The 21,200-nt window shown below is 45.5% G+C and overlaps 1 protein-coding gene and 1 non-coding gene across 3 annotated transcripts in view; both read left to right on the forward strand.

Annotated features, from left to right (window-relative positions):
- The first annotated feature begins 1,400 nt into the window (after positions 1-1,400).
- The window catches only part of FBXW12 (F-box and WD repeat domain containing 12), a 35,998-nt gene continuing 16,198 nt past the window's right edge, over positions 1,401-21,200 (forward strand). The window contains exons 1-5 of one of the 2 annotated variants that reach the window (XM_068974167.1): positions 1,401-1,505; positions 5,136-5,173; positions 9,342-9,502; positions 9,921-10,039; positions 13,778-13,987. In XM_068974167.1, coding sequence (XP_068830268.1) covers positions 1,416-1,505; positions 5,136-5,173; positions 9,342-9,502; positions 9,921-10,039; positions 13,778-13,987 — 618 coding nt within the window. In that variant the 5' untranslated portion in view covers positions 1,401-1,415. The remainder of the gene's footprint in view (positions 1,506-5,135; positions 5,174-9,341; positions 9,503-9,920; positions 10,040-13,777; positions 13,988-21,200) is intronic. The other variant, XM_068974168.1, reaches the window with a different exon arrangement.
- On the forward strand, positions 8,857-8,928 carry TRNAC-GCA (transfer RNA cysteine (anticodon GCA)). The gene has a single exon. It is a non-coding gene; the product is annotated as a tRNA-Cys (tRNA).

Below are 21,200 nucleotides of genomic sequence, written 5' to 3' on the forward strand. Positions count from 1 at the left end.
ATGCTGTTTTACACACAGAAGGGATTTTGCAAATGTAATTAAAGGAATGAGATGTAAAGAGTGTCCTGGATTATGCAGATTGGGCCAGTGTAATTGGGGGAGGGAAGGGAGAGTTGGAGGAGAACTTAATTCCTGCCAGCAGGAGTAGAAATGGAACCCCACCTTGACTTAATTGACCTTGACTTTCATAATGTCATGCTCACCCTGACACTGACATTATCCTCACATTGATCTTGACCCTGAATCCAACACTGATTCTAATTCTGAACATCAACCTCACCCTCAACTTGACCCTGAATCCTACTCAGAACTGGACATGCACTGTCAACCTGAACCCAACTTTTACTTTCATCCCCATTTCTTATCCTGACATTCATCCTCTCACTGACCCTCTGCAATGGAGGCACAACTTGATCTTGACTGTCGCACTGATCTCAAACTTGAACTGGATCTTGAAACTAACCCTGGATCTAAAATTTCCTTCACACTGATCTTGTCCTTGAACCTGATTCCAATGACATGACCTTGACCTTTTTCTGATCTTAACCCTTAACCTGACAGAATTTTACCTTGAACTGGACAGTCACCCTATCTCTGATCTTCATCAATCTGTCCCTGATCTTACCCTCATCCTGACTGTGACCCTAACTGCTCTGACACTGAGCTAGATCATGATCCTCACCCTCACACTAACTCTGATCTTTGATACGGTCATGACCAAGTCCAGAGTGAGGTCCGGGGTCAGGTCCAAGGCAGGGGTCATGACAAAGGAGACGCTAGGTGAGGACCAGTGCCAGGGTAAGAGGGAGGCTGGGGGTCTCTGTGAAGGTGATTGTGAAGGTGAGCGTCATGGCTAGGGCAAAATTCGGGGTGAAGGAATGTTAGGGTGTGTCAGGGTCAGGTGAGGGTAAGAATAGGGGTGGGGTAGATGTCAGATGCTAATGAGGTCAAGGGCAATGATTAGGGTGAGGCTGAAGAAAAGGGACAAGGTCTGGATACGGGCCAGCACCAGGGCAAGGGCTCAGGAGGTACTTGGTGCAGGGGCACCACAAGTTCCAGTGTAAGGGTCAGTGCAAGGGCGAAGGTCAGAACGAAGATGAATGTCAGTATAAGGGGGTGAGCGAGGTTCTGGGCTACTGTCAGGACAGGAGCAAGTGCCAAGGGGAAGCTCAAAAGCCAGCTGAAGACTAACAGAAGCGGAGCCGGCGTGCTATTACTGGAAGGAGTAACAGCACCGCGGCTGGCTAAGAATTATGCCAGCCGGCCGGAAGCCGGCGGGTTGGGCGGGGCGCGGCCTGCGGAAAGAGGTTCAGCTTGAGGGGCGGGGCTCGGCCTGCGGGGGCGGGGCTCGGCCTACGGGGGCGGAAGCGCAGCGAAGGCGTGGCCAAGCCCCGGCGTCCTGGGCGGCGGGCGCCATGGAACCGCAGTTGGGGTTGCATGAACTGTTGCATGTCTTTTCCTTCTTGGAGGCTCGCGACCTGCTCTGCGCCGCCCAAGTGGACAAGGTAGTGCGTCCTGTCCCAGGTGGGAGGCAGGGCTGGGTTCATGGTCACGGGTGTGTCCACGTTTGGTCCGTTCCCTCTAGGCCTCAGTTTCCCAAATCTGGGAGGGGGCGTGCGGCGGCCCTGAATCCGCCCGGAATCAGCAGAGGACGCTCGTGGCCCCCGGGGTGGTGACCTCCTCAGCGTTTGAAGGGGTCGCTCAGAAAGCCTCCTACTCCTCCGTCCCTCCATCTGTCTATAGTGTGTCCAGATCTCCTGTTGGTTTGACATGCTCTGGGTACCTGTGAACAGAGTTCACCCCAAGATTGACTTAGAGATCCCGCCTCTTCTGGAATGTTCTGAAAGTTCCCTTCTGGGGCCTGCCCGGAAATCCTTGCTCTCCCAGTGAGTGGCACCTCCTCCTGCAGGCTCGGGCTACCCCTTCTCAGCCAGTCGAACTCCCATACTGGCTGTGAAGCCTAAGTGCCTGTTGAATGTGGTAGTCTGGTCTGCGCTTCTGCGCATGTTACAGGTATTGTGAGCGCTTTCTCTTCTGTGTGCTCCCTCAGCACAGCTGTAACCAAATGATCGGACAGTGTTGTGTATTTGTTAAATATCTGCTCCTCACCCCCCACCCCCACTAGACTCATTTCTAAGAGTGGGGAATCTTGCATCACTGTGTATAAAATCACTGTATAATCATGGTATGCATACACTCCGTATATGGCTTGATATTTAATTGTTCAGTCACGCCAAGTCGTGTCCCACTCTTTGCGACCCCGTGGACTACAACACGCCGGGCCTCTCTGTTGCTTACCATCTCCCAGAGTTTGCCTAAATTCATGTCCGTTGAATCGGTGATGCCATTCAACCATCTCAACCCCCTTGATATTTAGGGTCCTCAGTAAATGTTGAGTGAAAGAATTTCTTCACTTTTAAAAATACATTATTGTATCACTTTATAAAAGGTAAACAGACCTTTACCTGCTTTGTGTAATTATAATTTAAATGTGTAGAGTAAAATCCTGGGTTGTTATCCCCAGTTGTACCCATAAGGTATTAGGGTGTCTTTTTGGTGCTCCAAAATTACTGCAGATGGTGACTGCAGCCATGAAATTAAAAGACGCTTACTCCTTGGAAGAAAAGTTATGACCAACTTAGATCGTATATTCAAAAGCAGAGACATTATTTTGCCAACAGAGGTCCGACTAGTCAAGGCTATGGTTTTTCCTGTGGTCATGTATGGATGTGAGAGTTGGACTGTGAAGAAAGCTGAGCGCCGAAGAATTGATGCTTTTAAACTGTGGTGTTGGAGAAGACTCTTGAGAGTCCCTTGGACTGCAAGGAGATCCAACCAGTCCATTCTGAAGGAGATCAGCCCTGGGATTTCTTTGGAAGGAATGATGCTAAAGCTGAAACTCCAGTACTTTGGCCACCTCATGAGAAGAGTTGACTCATTGGAAAAGACTCTGATGCTGGGAGGGATTGGGGGCAGGAGGAGAAGGGGACGACAGAGGATGAGATGGCTGGATGACATCACGGACTCGATGGACATGAGTCTGAGTGAACTCCAGGAGTTGGTGATGGACAGGGAGGCCTGGCGTGCTGCGATTCATGGGGTCGCAAAGAGTTGGTCGACTGAGCAACTGAACTGAACTGAGGTGGCATTAGTGGTAAAGAACCCGCCTAACAGTGCAAGTGACTGTATTTGGTCAGGGATGTGGGTTTCATCCCTGGGTCAGGAAGATCCCCTGGAGGAGGAAATGGCAACCCACTCCAGTATTCTTGTGGGGAGAATCCCATGGAGGAAGGAGCCTAGTGGGCTATGGTCCATGGGGTCACAAAGAGTCAGACACAACTGAAGCAGCTTAGCATGCATGCACACCAGTAAGGAAAATGAGTATCTGGTAGTGAGTGCGTTGGTTGAGGTCAACCAGGTAGTCCTCCAACAGATTTAGAAAGGGAGGTCCCTTTTACCCTTTGACAGTAGCAAATTCTGTAGGTTCTGGTTCCCCTGTTAGTTAAAATGAGGTCAGTAAACCCTGCCTCACAGTGTCATCATGAAGGTCAGGTTCTAACAGAGAGATTCTCAGAAGACTTGAAAGTGAAAATGTTAGTCGCTCAGTTGTGTCTACTCTTCTGCGACCCTATGGACTGTAGCCTGCCAGACTCCTCTGTCCGTGGAATTCTCCAGGCAAGAATACTGGAGTGGATAGCCATTCCCTTCTCCGGGGAATCTTCCTGACCCAGGGATCAAACCCAGGTCTCCAACCCAGGTCTCCTGCATTGCAGGTAGATTTTTTACCATCTGAGCCACCAGGGAAGCCCAAAGGTGGGTAGCATCTATTTTGTAGGTTCCATTACATTTTATAATTATTAAGGATTATAAGTATTAGGGAAATAAGATCTCAGTTGGGTTTTGAACTGGGAACTGTGTAAAAGGAAAATGGATAATCTTGCCAGGTTTGATTTTTGCAAAATATCAACTTTACATTCCTTCCAGCCAAAAATTCCTTTTTTTTTTTTAAATTTGTCTATACTGGTTCTCAGTTGTCACACACAGAATCTTCAGTTTTCACTGCAGCATGCAGGATCTAGTTCCCTGATCAGGGATCAAACCCAGGCTCCTGCATTGGCAGTACAGTGTGTTAACACCTGGACTACCAGGGAAGTCTCCAAAAAGACTTCTTAAGGGCTGAAATATTTTGAACTTGGATGAGTGAGGGCTGCAGAAGTAGGAGCCTGGGCTCAGACAGGATGGTTGTCATTTCTACCAGGGCCTGGTAAGCCACATATCTGGATGGGAGCCTCAGTAGGTCTGGGCCACAGAAAGCTCCCGAGTGGGTTCCATGAGGATGGGTAGGCCCCTGAATCCAGGGTGGCCCAGCTAGAGAGGCCAAGAGGTTCCAGGATGCAGGTGTGGCCTGAGGGAGAGGGAGGCATGGCACTCTGATCCTGTCCCAGGGCCACCTGAGCCTCTTCCAGACATTTCTGCAGAGAGCAGTTCGTGGGAATAGGGCCTATGTACCCTCCCCAGATAGGAGTTCCGTTCTGCCACCTTGACATCTCTGGGACATCTCTTTAGCCAGGGCCTTAATTTACTCCATTGCAGCAGGCTCCTTATGGGCCCTGCTGCTCTGCCTTCTTCAGTTCTTCCTTCTCCTAGCATCTAGTGACCTTCCTGAAACACAGTTTGGCTTGTCGCTCTGCCGTTTACAATTCTCAAGTGACGTCTCACTGTTTTTGCCCTTCCAAGAGTTGGTTTAAGCCTGTCTCCAGCTCCTTTCTCTGTGTTCTGATGAAGGCAGCCTGCTCATCATCTTTTTCACACTTATGAATCTCTGCCGAGGTGGATGTCTCTCCCTGAAATCGCTTCAGGCATTTTCTTAGAGGACAGCCACTCATCCTCAGGGTTTAATCCATCATTTCTTCTGAACCTCTTGGCCCCAGTTGAGTTGATCGTTCTTTGCTTCCTCGTTTGATGTTTGGTGGGTTTTATTTGATTGTCTGAGTATGTCACCTCAGGGTGAGTGTTCCTGAATGCCAGCGCTGGATCTCATTCAGCGCTCTGTTGCCTCCACAGGGCCTGGCAGGCTAGGCCCTGACTGCTTGCTGACTGAACAGATGACTGTCTTCTCTCCCCTCCTCTTTTAGGTCTGGAATGAGGCTTCAAGGACCAAGGAACTGTGGAGGTGAGTGAAGGAAAAACCAGGCCTCTCAGGAGAGAATATGCCTTGAAGGAGAGAGGGGTGGCCCTTTTCAGCATTCACTGCATTTCTGTTAAGGAGACAGGAACAGACAATCCACAGCCCCTATCAGCAGGAAACTCCTCCCTACTTGGAGAATAAGACTCTTCTTTAATAGTGAAGTGAAGCTCGCTCAGTCGTGTCCGACTCTCTGCGACCCCATGGACTGTAGCCTACCATGCTCCTCCGTCCGTGGGATTCTCCAGGCAAGAATACTGGAGTGGGTTGCCATTTCCTTCTCCAGGAGATCTTCCCAATCCAGGGATCGAACCCAGATCTCCCACATTGCAGGCAGATGCTTTACCATCTGAGCCACCAGGGAAGCTCATATAATATATAATAGTATATTGAAATAAAAGAGACTTTATTAATCAAGTGGAGGTTAATCTTAGGGGTGGGGGTATCAAACTCAGGGGCAGACGTGTATAGCAGATTGAATGCAGCTGGCTGATAGACAAATTGATGGACAGATAAGCCATTTTGATTTCATCTTTGCTGTAACGGCATTGTTCAGATGGGTATATCTTTCCTTTACTCCTTTGCTTTTCACTTCTCTTCTTTTCACAGCTATTTGTAAGGCCTCCTCAGACAGCCATTTTGCTTTTTTGCATTTCTTTTTCTTGGGGATGGTCTTGATTCCTGTCTCCTGTACAATGTCATGAACTTCTCTCCATAATTCATCAGGCATCATCAGGCACTCTGTCTATCAGATCTAGTCCTTTAAATCCGTGTCTCATTTCCACTGTATGGTCATAAGGGATTTGATTTAGGTCATACCTGAATGGTCTAGTGGTTTTCCCTACTTTCTTCAATTTAAATCTGAATTTGGCAATAAGGAGTTCATGATCTGAACCACAGTCAGCTCCTGGTCTTGTTTTTGCTGACTGTATAGAGCTTCTCGATCTTTGCCTGCAAAGAATATAATCCATCTGATTTCGATGTTGACCATCTGGTGATGTCCATGTGTAGAGTCTTCTCTTCTGGTGTTGGAAGATGGTGTTTGCTATGACCAGTGCGTTCTCTTGGCAAAACTCTATTAGCCTTTGCCCTGCTTCATTCTGTACTCTGAGGCCAGAATTGTGTGTGGTTTATTCTGTGTGGATCACAATAAACTGTGGAAAATTCTGAAAGAGATGGCAATACCAGACCACCTGACCTGCCTCTTGAGAAACCTGTCTGCAAGTTAGGAAGCAACAGTTAGAACTGGACATGGAAAAACAGACTGGTTCCAAATTGAAAAAGGAATACAGCAAGGCTGTATATTGTCACCCTGCTTATTTAACTTATATGCAGAGTACATCATGAGAAACGCTGTGCTGGAAGAAGTACAAGCTGGAATCAAGATTGTCGGGAGAAATATCAATAACCTCAGATATACAGATGACACCACCCTTATGGCAGAAGTGAAGAAGAACTGAAAAGCCTCTTGATGAAAGTGAAAGAGGAGAGTGAAAAAGTTGGCTTAAAACTCAACATTCAGAAAATTAAGATCATGGCATCCGGTCCCATCAGTTCATGGTAAATAGATGGGGAAACTGTAGAAACAGTGTCAGACTTTATTTTTTGGGGCTCCAAAATCACTGCAGATGGTGACTGCAGCCGTGAAATTAAAAGACGCTTGCTCCTTGGAAAAAAAGTTATGACCAACCTAGACAGCATGCTAAAAAGCAGAGACATTACTTTGCCAACAAAGGTCTGTCTAGTCAAAGCTATGGTTTTTCCACTAGTCATGTGTGGATGTGAGAGTTGGACTGTAAAGGAAGCTGAGTGCCGAGAAATTGATGCTTTTGCACTGTGGTGTTGGAGAAGACTCTTAAGAGTCCCTTAGACTGCAAGGAGATCCAACCAGTCCATCCTAAAGGAAATCAGTCCTGAATATTCATTGGAAAGCCTGATGCTGAAGCTGAAACACTAATACTTTGGCCATCTGACGCAAAGAATTGACTCATTTGAAAAGACCCTGATGCTGGGAAAGATTGAAGGTAGGAGGAGAAGGGAATGACAGAGGATGAGATGGTTGGATGGCATCACCGACTCAATGAACTTGAGTTTGGGTCAACTCCAGGAGTTGGTGATGGACAGGGAGGCCTGGTGTGCTGCAGCCCATGGGGTTGCAAAGAGTCGGACACCATTGAGCGACTGAACTGAACTGAACTTGTAGTACAGTGCTCACAATTGAAATGGGTAGAATGCCAGCCCTAAACCCTAGTATTTGTTTTCATTTTTACTGATAAGCTGGGGTAGAAATTTCCCTTTGAGTAACGCAAGTAAGTACATTTCTTGCAGCAATTCAAAAAAATCTCTGCAGCAGCTTATCACCTTAACCCCCACATGTGTGTCGTGTGTCACCATATTGTATGCACCTCCAGGTTCCTGAAGCAGATTGTTCAGCTTGCCAAGTCACAGATGGGTTTCCGGTTGATTATTATTTTTCAGTATCTGGTGTTAACTCTTTTTAGCATAAAGTCATTGCTTAAGATTGTACCTATGTTCATATAAAAACACTGGGTTTCTGTTTCTGGGACAACACATGCCAGGAGCGTTGTAACATGCACATATCATTTCTGATGCTGTTCCTGTGTGGATACCAGAGCCCAAAATTCCTCAGGCCCAGTGAAATTCTTATGGACACAGTCAGTGAACTTGATTAACTGATCATGTGTTTTTAATATGTACTCTAATTCTGATTTAAAATACTTCATGTTACTTCTTTAAAATGCTTCATGACCTTTTTTTCCCCTTTGACTTTTTAATTAAATTGTCCCATTTCTTTAACACACTAAGCATTAGTTTTTTGGTTAAAATAAAACTGCAAACATTTCCTTTTGTTTAAGGTACGTGATTTCTGTTGTGTACATTAGATTGTTTTGCTATCAGTTGGTATCTGAAAGGTTTTGATGCCCAGGGTTTTGATTTTTTCACTTGATACATCTTTGTATTTCAGAGATGTATATACTTTACCCGTACGCACACTTCAACCGTATTGACAGTGTGCCCTTTTTTAATCAGATCATTTGCTTTTATTTCTTCTGAATATTCATCATGGTTCCTACTTACAGTTTGATGTATAATGGCCTTAAAGATGTAGAAACAGGCTTCACTTCCTCAAAGAAACATGCTTTCTCTCTTTTTTTCTTAAAACTACATTGTCTTCTTGGTCTAGTTTTTATTTTCAAACTGTTTAAGTTGACGTATGTGTACAAGAAATTCCCCTTTGTGCTTATTTCACCTAAATGAAAATCAGCAACATGAGAGTAATGATGTGAGGCAGCTGACATTCAGCTGCTTAGTCCAGGAGATGACACAGATGGTGAAGGCTCTGGCGGAGCTGATTCTTTTTTTTTGTCGGTTGCCATTCAGCTTGTAGGATCCTTGTTCCCCACCCAGAGACTGAACTAAGGTCCTCAGCAGTGAAAGTGCAGAGCCCTAACCACTGGACTGCCAGGGAATTTCCTGAAAGCCCATTCTTATCTGAAGGGAACAGTTCTCTGTGGCCCCAGACAAGTTTTACCAGGTGGTAATTTGATTTCAGTATAGCTAAACCATTATCTTTTACCTGATTTGTGTGTGAAATTTGATTTTTAAGTGTGTGCAACTACTTCATGTAGGCCAGTCCTATGCAAAGGGATTCCCTAGTGGCTGAGATGGTAAAGAGTCTGCCTGCAATGCAGAAGACCCAGGTTCGATCCCTGGGTTGGGAAGATCTCTTGGAGAAGGAAATGGCAACCCACCCCAGTACTCTTGCTTGGAAAATCTTGCAGACAAAGGAGCCTGGCAGTCCATGGGGTTACAAAGAATTGGACATGACTGAGTGACTGCACTTGTGCTTTCAGTCCTAAGCAGACCAAACAAGGTAATCTGGATACCCATTCTGCCCACAGGCTGTAAGTATGCTACTTCTGGTAGAATAAGCAGAGTTTCAGTGAGTATAGGAAAACCTGCATCCCACCTCAGCACTGGATCCCTCAAAGGAGATTGAGGCCTGCATAGACAAAGCGAGTTGTCCAGGCTAATGTTAAGAGATGCTGAAACTGGGAATTGAAACTAGGCCTACTGATGCCAAAACACCTTCAAATGACTCCTCTTCTGCCTGGAACTGGGGCCTGTGTTTCAGGCAGCTGTGTCTGAGACGCTGGTCCTCCTGTAAAGCCTCCCAGATGACCCTGGGCACACAGACATGGAAACAGTACTATCTCCGCCGATCTGAGCTCGAGTTCCGAATGGCATCTGGGCGGCCAGAGGACTTTACCTGCAGAGCCCTTGCTGGGCACAAAGGTATGGGGTGACAAAGTGGTAACTCTGTACATTCCCACGGCTTCCCTGTCACGTCTCCAGGGATTTGGTCTTTCAGCCAGTTAGTTGGAAAGTACCACTTAATGAGGATATGCACTTGCTGGTTTCTATACTTGTTCTATATAATTTGATCCTCACAGAGATCATTATATCTGTTTCAGAGTAGAAAGAAGCTAACGTAAGGAAGTTGTTCACAGTTACATGACCAGTGGGATGACAGGCAGTCCTGGGCATGATACCCGGGTTGTAAGTCTGAAGTCCAAACTCTGTCTACCGCTGTGCCCTGAATCAGCACTGCTTCTGAGAGAGAAAGAGGGATGACTGTCCCACCTACCAAGCTGAGTGTTCATATCCTGAGCACCCATATGTGTGCTCAAGGCAAGTCTGTGTTCTCTTTCAGGAGAGATAGATGATCTGGCCTACATCTCAACCAGCGAGTTCCGGTTTGATGGTCGGGACAAGTCCGTGGTGTGCACCGTGTCCTCAGATGGCACCGTGCGTGCCTGGGATCTGCATGAGGTGAGCTGCCTGGGAGGGGGCCAGGATGAGCGCTATGGATTCTGCTGTGTCCTCAGTCTTGCAGCCCTTTGCCTTTATTCTCTTTAACCATCACAGTCAACTTGTGAGGTGTGGGAGTCCCATTGTACAGTGAAAAGTGTGAGCTGCAGGAGGCTCAGTCATTGTGCCAGGTCACTCTTCAAGCTTGAGTCTGATTGATTGCAGATGCCCTTAACTGTCTGCTGCCCTGCCTCAGGGAGATGGGCATTTTTACAGTGCCTGATGGAGGCTGTTCATGCAAGGGGATGGCAGCTGGCTTGCACAGTTTTGTGATGTCCACATTGGAGCTGATGCTGGCCTCTGGTTGGTTTTGCCCAGATAATGCAACTTTTACTCACCCATTTGCAAACTAAGTGTTAACAACTTCAATAACTATTAGTAATTTCAGACTTGGTTGGCACTTATGGTTAAAAAGTTTCCCTATCCATTTTCTCATTTGATTCCCACAGTAGCCAATATTCTTCACAGTATCCATTATTATTATCATCCTAATTTTATACAGGTTTAGACTGAGACAGAGAGGAGAAGCATCTGAGTTGAACCACATGGTCACTTGCAGATCCAGGGCTTCTGCCTGGGCCCATGGATCTTTTCCTGGAAAACTAGATAACTTGTGTTTTCAAACACCCTAGACAAGGAGAGGTCCCTCTAGAGCCTTGCATTATTAAGTAGACAGACTCGGTGAGGTGGTTGCTCATCTTGTGCTATTGTTCGGGTTTGCTGGACATGACAGTTTCCTTCCACGTGAACTTAGTGCAGAATGAGCAGAGGGCGAGCTCCTGAGTAGGGCACCAGGAAGCCCTACCTAACCCGCAGACTGCCCCCGTGAACAGGGCACGGTGGTCAGAGACCTGACTGTGATCTGTGGGCTTGACTTCTCAGTCCGTGTGGTAGCTGCATTCTAGAGTCCCTGTGCCTGCCTTGGGGGTTGCTCCTCTGCCCAGACTTCATGGTAGAAGCCGTGAGAGAGAATGGTGTGAAGCGTGTTAGGCGATGGGGGTGCTTGGCTGCCAGTGAGTGAGTGAGTCCGAAAGCCCTAGCTGGGCTCCAACCCAGGATTCAGCAGATACCAGATGACAAACCAGGCCGTCTGAGGGACTCTAGAAACTGGGATAGGAACTCAGAAAGGGAGGAAGGTTAGGGGCACTGGATGGGAGCAGTGAGAGGGCAAAGGGGCAGAGCAATTTGGGAATGAGTTTTGGGTAGTTCTAATTTACTTTGATTTTCATAAAACACTATCAACGCTTTTATATGAAAAGGAAAATGGGACTAATCAATAATTCATAAGTAAAAAAAATCGCCCTTCCTTCCGCTTTCCTAAGGTTATATTTCCAGAGGTAACCACTTTTTTATTCATTTCTGATTTTATTAAATTTTATATTTTATTAGTGGATTCTGTTTCTTGGTCTGTATACTTTAGAGAGTATCTGTTGACTGCTTTACAGAAACATTTTTAACTACTAGGAACCCTTTCATATTTGATTATAATTATTATTTTTGTTTAAAGGATACAGTTATTTGCATCGTATGTCTTTCCTCCATAGTTTTTCAGTTGTTTATCATGGATTTTTCTCTTCCATGTGCTTTATTTTCCTCATATATATGCCATGATGTTTGACATAATTCCCCATGAAGGTCCCTGGTGACCATGGGTGCATGTAGCTGGTTTCTGTCTCATTGCAGTTGTGTTGCCCTGAAAGAGACCTGCCTCAGGGTGTGGACATGAGACCTTGCAGGCTTAGTAGGTTAGGGATCTTGGGCAGGAATGAGACCCAAAGGCTGGGAGGTTCCATAGTTGCCAAAACAAAAAGATCTTGACTTGAAAGAGCTTTGGTGCCGGGGTCAAAGACCTTTCTGTAAGACCTTTTCTTTCTCTGGTCAGCAGACCAGAGAGCAAATATTTCAAGCATTGTAAACCATGTGATTCTGCAACAACTTAACTCTGTGGCTGTAATGCAAAAGCAGCCATAGATAACAGGTAAACAAAAGGGAGTGACTGTGTTCCAACATAACTATGGACACTCAGATGTGAGTTTCGTGTTGTTTTCAAGTGTCATGAAATGCTCTTTGTTTTTTTCCTTTAACTAAAATTCAAAAATGGGCAGTAGGCTGGGTTTGGGTACAGGCCGTGGTTGAACTCTACTGTGGTCTGTTTATTATAGGGCTAGACCACTCTGCATCCATTCTCCCTGCTTCCCTATCTTAATCCCTCTTGTGAGCACATCTCCAATCTTACTTTATTTTTAAAAAGTTCAGTCATTTGGTTGGAGTCATGCAATATGTAGCCTGTTTCCATGCTCTCTTCCCCTGGTCACTGCTTTCGATTCTGACATGAGAAGGGAAGTTTCACTGCTACTTTGCCTACTTCCATACCACTGGCCACTGGGGAGTAATGTGTGGTCTCCGAGATCTACTTGACATGAGCCAGTCACTGGTGCAGAGTTTCTACTAGTGATGGTCTTGTTAGCTGTTCCAGCAGCAGAAATCAGCTATTGATATGTTGATGTGAGGGGGAAGAAAGAAGAGAGAGGAAGAATACTGGGCTATCATAACTGGGAAAAGATTGTGCTAACAAGATAACACCTGATACAAAAAGGACCATAATAACTACAAATTGGAAGGAAAAAAAAAAAAAACTTCGTCACAGCTCTGGAAAACTCTGAAACAATGGCTAGAGGATTGGTTCTCTGATGCCCTTTGTTAATGTGCCATGGGCCTGCTCTTTACCTCACTCTTCTAGCTTTCAGAATCCTGGGGGGAGAGACCGGGGAGCTGGGAGTCAGCCCATCTGAGAGCAGTTGTTCTCTGTGCTAATGGCCATGACAGGGCGTGGACCTTGGCCAGGCCAGGCCCGTGGTAGCACCACTGGGCACCCCAATGGGAACGGCATGTCCCGAGCAGGGCAGCTGCAGTTATTCAACAGAAACTGTTTGCATCCATGAGCCTAAATTAGTTTATCTGTAAACTTGGGCTTCCTGGGGACGAGGTGGGATGCTCTGTATGGAAGTTCTCTGTATGCAGCCCTCTGGAACTCAGGTCCTGAGTACAGCTCCAGTCCAGGGCAGGGTGGAGGGTGGTGTTGGTCCTGCCTCCCTGCCCAGCCTTCCTCAGTTAAGCCATAGTTGACCACTGGTAGTGCTTCAGACATCCCAGTGTGGACCCCAGACCCCACCTTCAGTCCTCCTGGCCATGGCTCTAGCCCCAGGCACTCGCCGCACCCACGCTCAGCCACTGCTCTTCTCTAGGACAAATGTGTCCTTTGTGTAGAACATTACTTTTTTTTTTTTTTTTAATAAATATATTATTTATTTAGTTTATGGCTGTGCTGGGTCTTCATTGCTGCATGATCTTCTCTTGTTGCCAGGCAGGCTTTCTAAGGGTGCACAGGCTTCAGAAGTTGGGGCACGTGAGCTTAGTTTCCCTACGGCATGTGGAATCTTCTGGACCAGGAATCAAACCCATCTCCTCTGCATTGGCAAGCAGATTCTTAACCACTGGTCCACCAGGGAAGTCCAGGGGAACATTGCTTTTGTGTTGTATCCCATATCGTGCTGTGCATCCTGTGAGGATGGGGATCACACCCCTCATCCTGCATGTCCCCAGTGTGCCCTGGGTGATGGCTGAATCAATGAAACTAGTAAGTGTTGAGAAAATAATGAGCCCTTTGTGAGTTGTTACATTCATTTTGTTGTTGTGCAGGGCATGGAGCTCTGGTCGAGCCCTGTACAGTCTGCTGCTCTGGTGAATCTGGTGACCTACCCTCGACTGCAACTGGTTGTCACTGTGGATGAGCGGGGACTGATCAAAGTATGGGAAGCAGAGAATGGGTGTGAGCAAGCCGCCTTCTTGCTGCCCATGTATTCATCCACATTGGAGGCCTGTGACATTCCAGAGGGTCCCCTCTTGCTGGTGAGTAACCTGGCTCCTAGGAGCCTCTCCTGTTTTCCAGCATCTGTGGGCCTTGCACCAGACCGCCATGTCAGGTGGCACCTCAAGCCAGGCCCTCCATGTGGCAGACCAAGTTATTCTGCTGAGACCCCCTGCTCCTCCTTGCCTGCCGTGTGGAGGGCAGACTCCACATGCCCCTTCAGTTCTAACATGCCGCAGCCTGCTCCCTGGACCTGTCTCTGCAGCCTCTCACCCTCTCCCAGTGAGGTCCAGCCCCCTGGGCTGCTGGTGCTTTCTTGTCCACATGCCCCTGCTTTCCTGTCTCCTGGTCCTGCTCATAGTCTTTCTTTCCCTTCTGGTTACTTCTCTCTACTGCATTCTCACCCGTCTCTCCCCCTTTCAAGTCTCAGCAAGGGCCCAAATCAAAGGAAAAGTGAGGCATGTTCAACAGAATGCAAGCATTTGCCTGAGATGATGAAGGCCTTCTGTTGCCAGGACTTTTGGTTTGGAGGTGATTCTTGAGTATTGCGAGGGAGCATTTGACCAGAGAGAAAGGGTGAAAGTGGGTGTAAGTTGGCAGGTTGAGGATGTGGCTCTCGCCTGGCAGCAGTATCCTCCTCCTGGAGGGAAGGAGGTCTTGGAGAGTGTGGACAAGCTGGCCTCCCAAATACCAAGATGAGGACACCCCCAAGAACAGTTTCTTATGTAAACAGGACTAATTCTGTAAAGGAACTAAGCTCATGAACAAAAACAGTAAGACCTGATGAAACATATTTCATATAAATAACTCTGTAGTTGTTTAAAGGAGACTTTGGAATAAATGTAATTAATACCTCCAGAGCAATTTGAGAATATATTGAGGAAGAGGAAGCCACTGTAGTTCTCTCCGGGGAATGAGAGACCACATGATTCACACTTCATTGTCGGTGAAGGACAGTTAGGAAAGTTAGAATATATATCAAATCAGAGAGCTAAAAATAGCAAACAGTTTCTAGGCCAAGATTCAGAAGATGGCAGAAAGCAAAGTGCTGAGCCTAACACTGGGGCTGCTTTTGTTCTGGAGATGTTTACTCCAAGGCCAAGGAGCTAAGCAGGGAGATAGCCAAGTAGATAAAGGTTGGAGTGCAGGGCCATGAAGGGTTGGAGCCCTGTGAATCCTCTTGCATTGGATGTGTTATCGAATGTTGGAATCTGAGAGTTGTGGGGGAGGGTCTGAAAATAAACAGTCCCTGCAATGGCTGCAGCTGCCCAGTTACCTGGTGGTAGTAAATGAAAATCCTTTCTAGAGAAAGACTCCCCATGCCTCTCTTTTCAAGTACAGTGTTTAGCACTCCCTTAGAGATAAATAGGACTTCCCTGGTGGCTCAGACTGTAAAGCATCTGTCTACAATGTGGAAGACCTGAGTTTGATCCCTGAGTCGGGAAGATCTGCTAGAGAAGGAAATGGCAATCCACTCCAGTACTATTGCCTGGAAAATCCCATGGACAGAGGAGCCTGGTAGGCTACAGTCCATGGGGTCGCAAAGAGTCGGACACTGAGCAACTTCACTTCACTTAGAGATAAGTAGTGATAAGATAACATGACCTACCAAGGCAATATACAGATTCAGTGCAGTCCTTACCAAACTACCAATGGTGTATATTCTTGGGCTTCCTTTGTGGCTCAGCTGGTAAAGAATCCACCTGCAATGCAGGAGACCTGGGTTCAATCCCTGGGTTGGGAAGATCCCCTGGAGAAGGGAAAGGCTACCCACTCCAGCATTCTGGCCTAGAGAATTCCATGGACTGGATAGTGCATGGGGCCGCAAAGAGTGGGACATGACTGAGCAACTTTTACTTTCAGAGATAAGTAGAGATAAAATAATACGACCTACCCAAGGGAATCTACAGATTTGGTGCAGTCCTTATCAAACTACTACTTTTTCACAAAACCAGAGCAAAAAATTTTTAATTTATATAGAAACACAGAAGGCCTTGAAATAGTCAAAGTAATCTTGAAAAAGAGAAGGGAGCTGGAGGAATCAGATTCCCTGACTTTAGACTATACTGCAAAGCAACGGTAATCAAAATAGTATGGGACTTGCACAGAAACAGGAATATAGATTAATGGAAAATAGAAAGCCCAGAGATAAACCCATGCACCAGTGGTCAATTCATCTATGACAAAGGAGGCAAGAATATACAGTGGAAAAAAGACTGTCTCTTCAATAAGTGGTGTTGGGAAACCTAGACAGCTACATGTAAAATAATGAAATTAGAACACTCCCTAATACCATACACAAAAATAAACTGAAAATGGATCAAAGACCTAAATGTAAGGCCAAACCCTATAAAATTCTTAAGAGGAAAACATAGGCAGAACACTCTGACATAAATCTCAGCAAGATCCTTTTGGATTCACCTTCTAGAGTAATGAAAATAAAAACAACAATAAACAAATGGGACTAATTAAACTTAAAAGCTTCTGCGCAACAAAGGAAATTATCAACAGAATGAACAGACAGCCCACAGAATGGGAGAATAATCCCCCAAATATGCAGACAGCTCATGGAGCTTGCTGTCTGTCTGTCTCTCTCATATATATATAAACAATATAGATATAAAACAATCAAAAAATGAGCAGAAGACCTAAATAGACATTTCTCCAAAGAAGACATTCTAAAGGCCAAAAAGCACATGATAAGGTACTCAGTATCAGTAATTATCAGAGAAATAGAAATCAAAAGTACAGCGAGAGATCATCTCAAACCAGTCACAATAGTCATCATCAAAAAATCTACAAACAATGAATGCTGGAGAGGGTGTGGAGGAAAAGGAACCCTCCTACAGTACTGGTGGGAATGTAAATTGGCACAACCACTTTGGAGAACAGTATGGAGATTCCTTAAAAAACTTAAAAATACAACTTAAAATATGATCGAGTGATTCCACTCTTGGGCATACACCTGGAGAAAACCATTATCCAAAAGAATACATGTATCCTAATGTTCACTGCCGCACTGTTTACAATAACCAAGACATGGAAGCCATGGGTGGTGATATGAGTATTTACTTTGTAATGTTTTACAGAGCTCTAATGTTTATGCTTTGTGCAATTTTGTGTGTGTGTTACATACATCAATTAAGAAGCTAAGATTATAGAAGAATTAGTGAACTGGAAGATAAAAGTAGCTCTGTAGAATGCAGTGGGGATATCAGGAGTGGTGAATGTGGAAGAGAGGCTGAGAGACAGAGCCCAGTGCTTCTCAGACTTGAATGGGATGTTATTTGCCTGTGGACTCGTTTAAATGAAGATTCTGATTCAGTGGGTCCCTGGGAATACCTGAGATTCTGAGTTTTTTAGGAGCTTCTTGAGAATATTGATGCCGTCAGGTCACAGACCACACTTGGAGTAGCACGGCCATTAAAGGCCCCATGAAAAACTTTAGTATTTGTTTATTTGATATCTTAGGAGTAGCTGAGTCAGGGTGAAAGCATTTAGTGTCATTTCATGGGGCTCCAAAGAGCCCTGATCTTTTATGTCTCCATGCAGAAAGAATCCAGCGAAGGGTGAAGTGATAGATAAGTGATTTATTAGAATAGGGTGCTTGTGAGGCTTACAAGCAAATGGGCGAGAGAGCACTGTGTCCTGAGAACTTAGTGGGCTACAGTTTTATAATCAAAGGAAAAGTGAGGAGGAGGAGATCTTCTTTGTCTTCATTGAATAGATGTCACCCTTCCATATCAGTTCCTCCTCCAGGTTGAGCAGGGGAGTTTTCTTGTCCCTACATGGTCCAACCAGGTCCACAGGTTACTGTTTTCATGTATGCGGAGAGCATGTCCTGGGGGTCATCAGCTGACTGAGCTCCCTGGGCAGGATGTGGACTCATGCCACCACTGGTTTGCAGTTTGGGGGCATGACTCATGCTTCTGTCGCTAAGCAAGCCAGCTTGCTTTCGAGGTTAACCAAATTTGCTTTCTTGAGTGATCATTAACTCACAGGGGTCTCCCCAATTTTTAAAACTTACAATCCCCTAGTGGGAATTAACTATTTTATGACCTACTTTGTCTCTTTACTCTTTCCCTATCAAGCTGGGGGGGTGGGGTGGGAGCATAAGAAATGTGTGACAAGATGGTATATATTTTTCCAAAATAGACTGAGGACATTAATCCATGAAGGTCAAGAAGGTCCTACAAACCCCGAGTAAGGTAAATAAAAATAAATTTGCACATAGACCCATCAGAGTGAACTGAGATAATTGAAGACTAAGACAGATCTGTTTAACAGTAGTGAGGGGAACTACCTTAAGTGTAATAGTAATGAGACTGCTTCAGGCAGTGGGAGAATGATCACAGGTGAATTTTCAGAAGAAGCAGGAAAGATTGTTGAGCAAGAACGATGGTAAATCTTAGGAAATCTAAACAAATATCCTGTATAAAGCAGCAGCAACAATGCCTGGTGGATTTTATATGTAGAAATAAAATGAATGACTTCACCATTTAGGTTAGGAGAAGGTTATGAGGAACTAGGTCTACTAAGCTCCTTGAACTGTCCGAGGTTCAGTTCAGTCGCTCAGTCGTGTCCTACTCTTTGCGACCGCATGAATTGCAGCACGCCAGGCCTCCCTGCCCATCACCAACTCCCGGAGTTCACTCAAACTCAAGTCCATTGAGTCAGTGATGCCATCCAGCTTCTGTCGTCCCCTTTTCCTCCTACCCCCAATCCCTCCCAGCATCAGAGTCTTTTCCAGTGAGTCAGCTCTTCGCATGAGGTGGCCAAGGTACTGGAGTTTCAGCTTTAGCATCATTCCTTCCAAAGAAATCCCAGGACTGATCTCCTTTAGAATGGACTGGTTGGATCTCCTTGCAGTCCATGGGACTCTCGAGTCTTCCCCAACACCACAGTTCAAAAGCATCAATTCTTTGGTGCTCAGCTTTCTTCACAGTCCAACTCTCACATCTGTACATGACCACTGGAAAAACCATAGCCTTGACTAGACGGACCTTAGTCGGCAAAGTAATATCTCTGCTTTTGAATATACTATCTAGGTTGGTCATAACTTTCCTTCCAAGGAGTCAGTGTCTTTTAATTTCATGGCTGCAATCACCATCTGCAGTGATTTTGGAGCCCAAAAAAATAAAGTCTGACACTGTTTCCACTGTTTCCCCATCTATTTCCCATGAAGTGATGGGAATTAGTCATATACTTTACAAGGCAGTTTGCAAACAGTTATCTCTCACCTAACTCCCAAAATAGTATACAGCAAATAGCTTCTAAATCATAAGAGGAAGATCAATGTGTCTTGTGGTTTCCCTCTAGGGGCAGGATCAACCCGACCCAAAGTTTGGCTTGGTTATTGTCAACTGGAAAAAAAAAAAGCACAACCTAGAAGCTGAGAGCTTTGTTTTATTCAGCAGACTTTCAGATGATCTTAAGAAAACTGTTCCGAAGAGGCAAAGGTGGGGACCCAGGATATATAGGATTTTTTTGCAACAAATGACCAGGTGGTTGAAACATCAAAAGATTACTGTAAATTAAAGAAAACCAGATATGATATCTCAAGGAATTTAACACTCTTCTATGTATGGGGAAATGCAAGAGTCTGGGCTTACTGAATTGCTCCTTTGATATGTACCTTCCTTTGATGTGGGCTTCCCTTGTGGCTCAGCTGGTAAAGAATCTGCCTGCAATGTGGGAGACCTGGGTTCAATCCCTGGGTTGGGAAGATCCCCTGGAGAAGGGAAGGGCTACCCACTCCAGTGTTCTAGCCTGGAGAATTCCATGGACGGTATAGTCCACGAGGTCGCAAAGAGTTAGACACGACTGAGCAACTTACACTTTCATTTTATGAACTTTCACTGTCTGAGGCCACTATCCTATGTTTTCACATCCTGAGTCCCCTCAGAGCTCACCATTGGGAGTGGCGGTAATGTGCTGGCTTAACGGCCGCAACAGCCTTTGTTTACAGATATGGCAGGCAGCATTTTTAGTTTTCAGTTATCAAAACTCATGATGCCACACATGCTCTGAGGGGATGTGAAAAGATTCATTGGTTTCATTATCAGACTTCCCTGGGAGAGCAGGGTGGGCTTCTAGGAGTCAGCTCTGGAAATGGCTTGAGGGAGTAGGGAGGAGTGACTGGCTCTGGTCTTCCTTCAGAGGAAGCAGAGCCCTGCTGGCATCTTGATTTGGGCGCTCTGCCCTCCAGAACTGTGAGAGAATACATTTTTTGTTTTTATAAGCCACCCTGTCTTATTACTGCAGCCAAAGGAAACTAATATAAGACTCCTATAAGACAGAACACTTAAGGAAGGGTTGGAATTAAAATGATGGGAAAATGATAGGTATTAGAGATGTTACCAGAAGCAAGCTGATACAGCTAATAATGTTAGACGAGAAGACTGGAGGTGAAAGTCTTTCCTGGATCTTAGGGGTCTTATATCAGAATAGTAATTAGGTAAGCCTCCTGGGAAGATACAGCAAGACTGTTTTTTTTGGCCTCATTTTTTTGGTGTGGCTTTCGGGATCTTAGTTCCCCGACCAGGGATCAAACCTGTGCCCCTGGCATTAGGAGTACAGAATCCTAACTACTAGACCACCAGGAAAATCCCAGGGCTAATTTTGAATGCATTTTAGAATATGGTCTAAAATATATATTGAAAAATAATGTGTAGGATTTCAAGGAGAAATGGTCAAAGCTACATGCATCATGAGACACTTCTCTTTTTTATATAAATTTATTTTAATTGGAGGTTAATTACTTTGTAATATTGTATTGGTTTTGCCATACATCCATGAATCCACCACAGGTGTACATGTATTCCCCATCCTGAACCCCCCTCCCTCCTCCCTCCCCATACCATCCCTCTGGGTCATCCCAGTGCACCAGCCCCGAGCATCCAGTATCATGCATCAAACCTGGACTGGCGATTCATTTCACATATGATATTATACGTGTTTCAATGCCATTCTCCCAAATCATCCCACCCTCTCCCTCTCCCACAGAGTCCAAAAGGCTGTTCTATACATCTGTGTCTCTTTGGCTGTCTTGCATACAGGGTCATCATTACCATCTTTCTAAATTCCATATATATGCGTTAGTATACTGTATTGGTATTTTTCTTTCTGGCTTACTTCACTCTGTATACTCGGCTCCAGTTTCATCCACCTCATTAGAACTGATTCAAATGTATTCTTTTTAACGGCTGCATAATACTCGATTGTGTATACATACCACAGCTTTCTTATCCATTC

This window comes from Capricornis sumatraensis, chromosome 6, assembly GCF_032405125.1.
Source record: "Capricornis sumatraensis isolate serow.1 chromosome 6, serow.2, whole genome shotgun sequence".
Classification (NCBI taxonomy): Eukaryota; Metazoa; Chordata; class Mammalia; order Artiodactyla; family Bovidae; genus Capricornis; species Capricornis sumatraensis.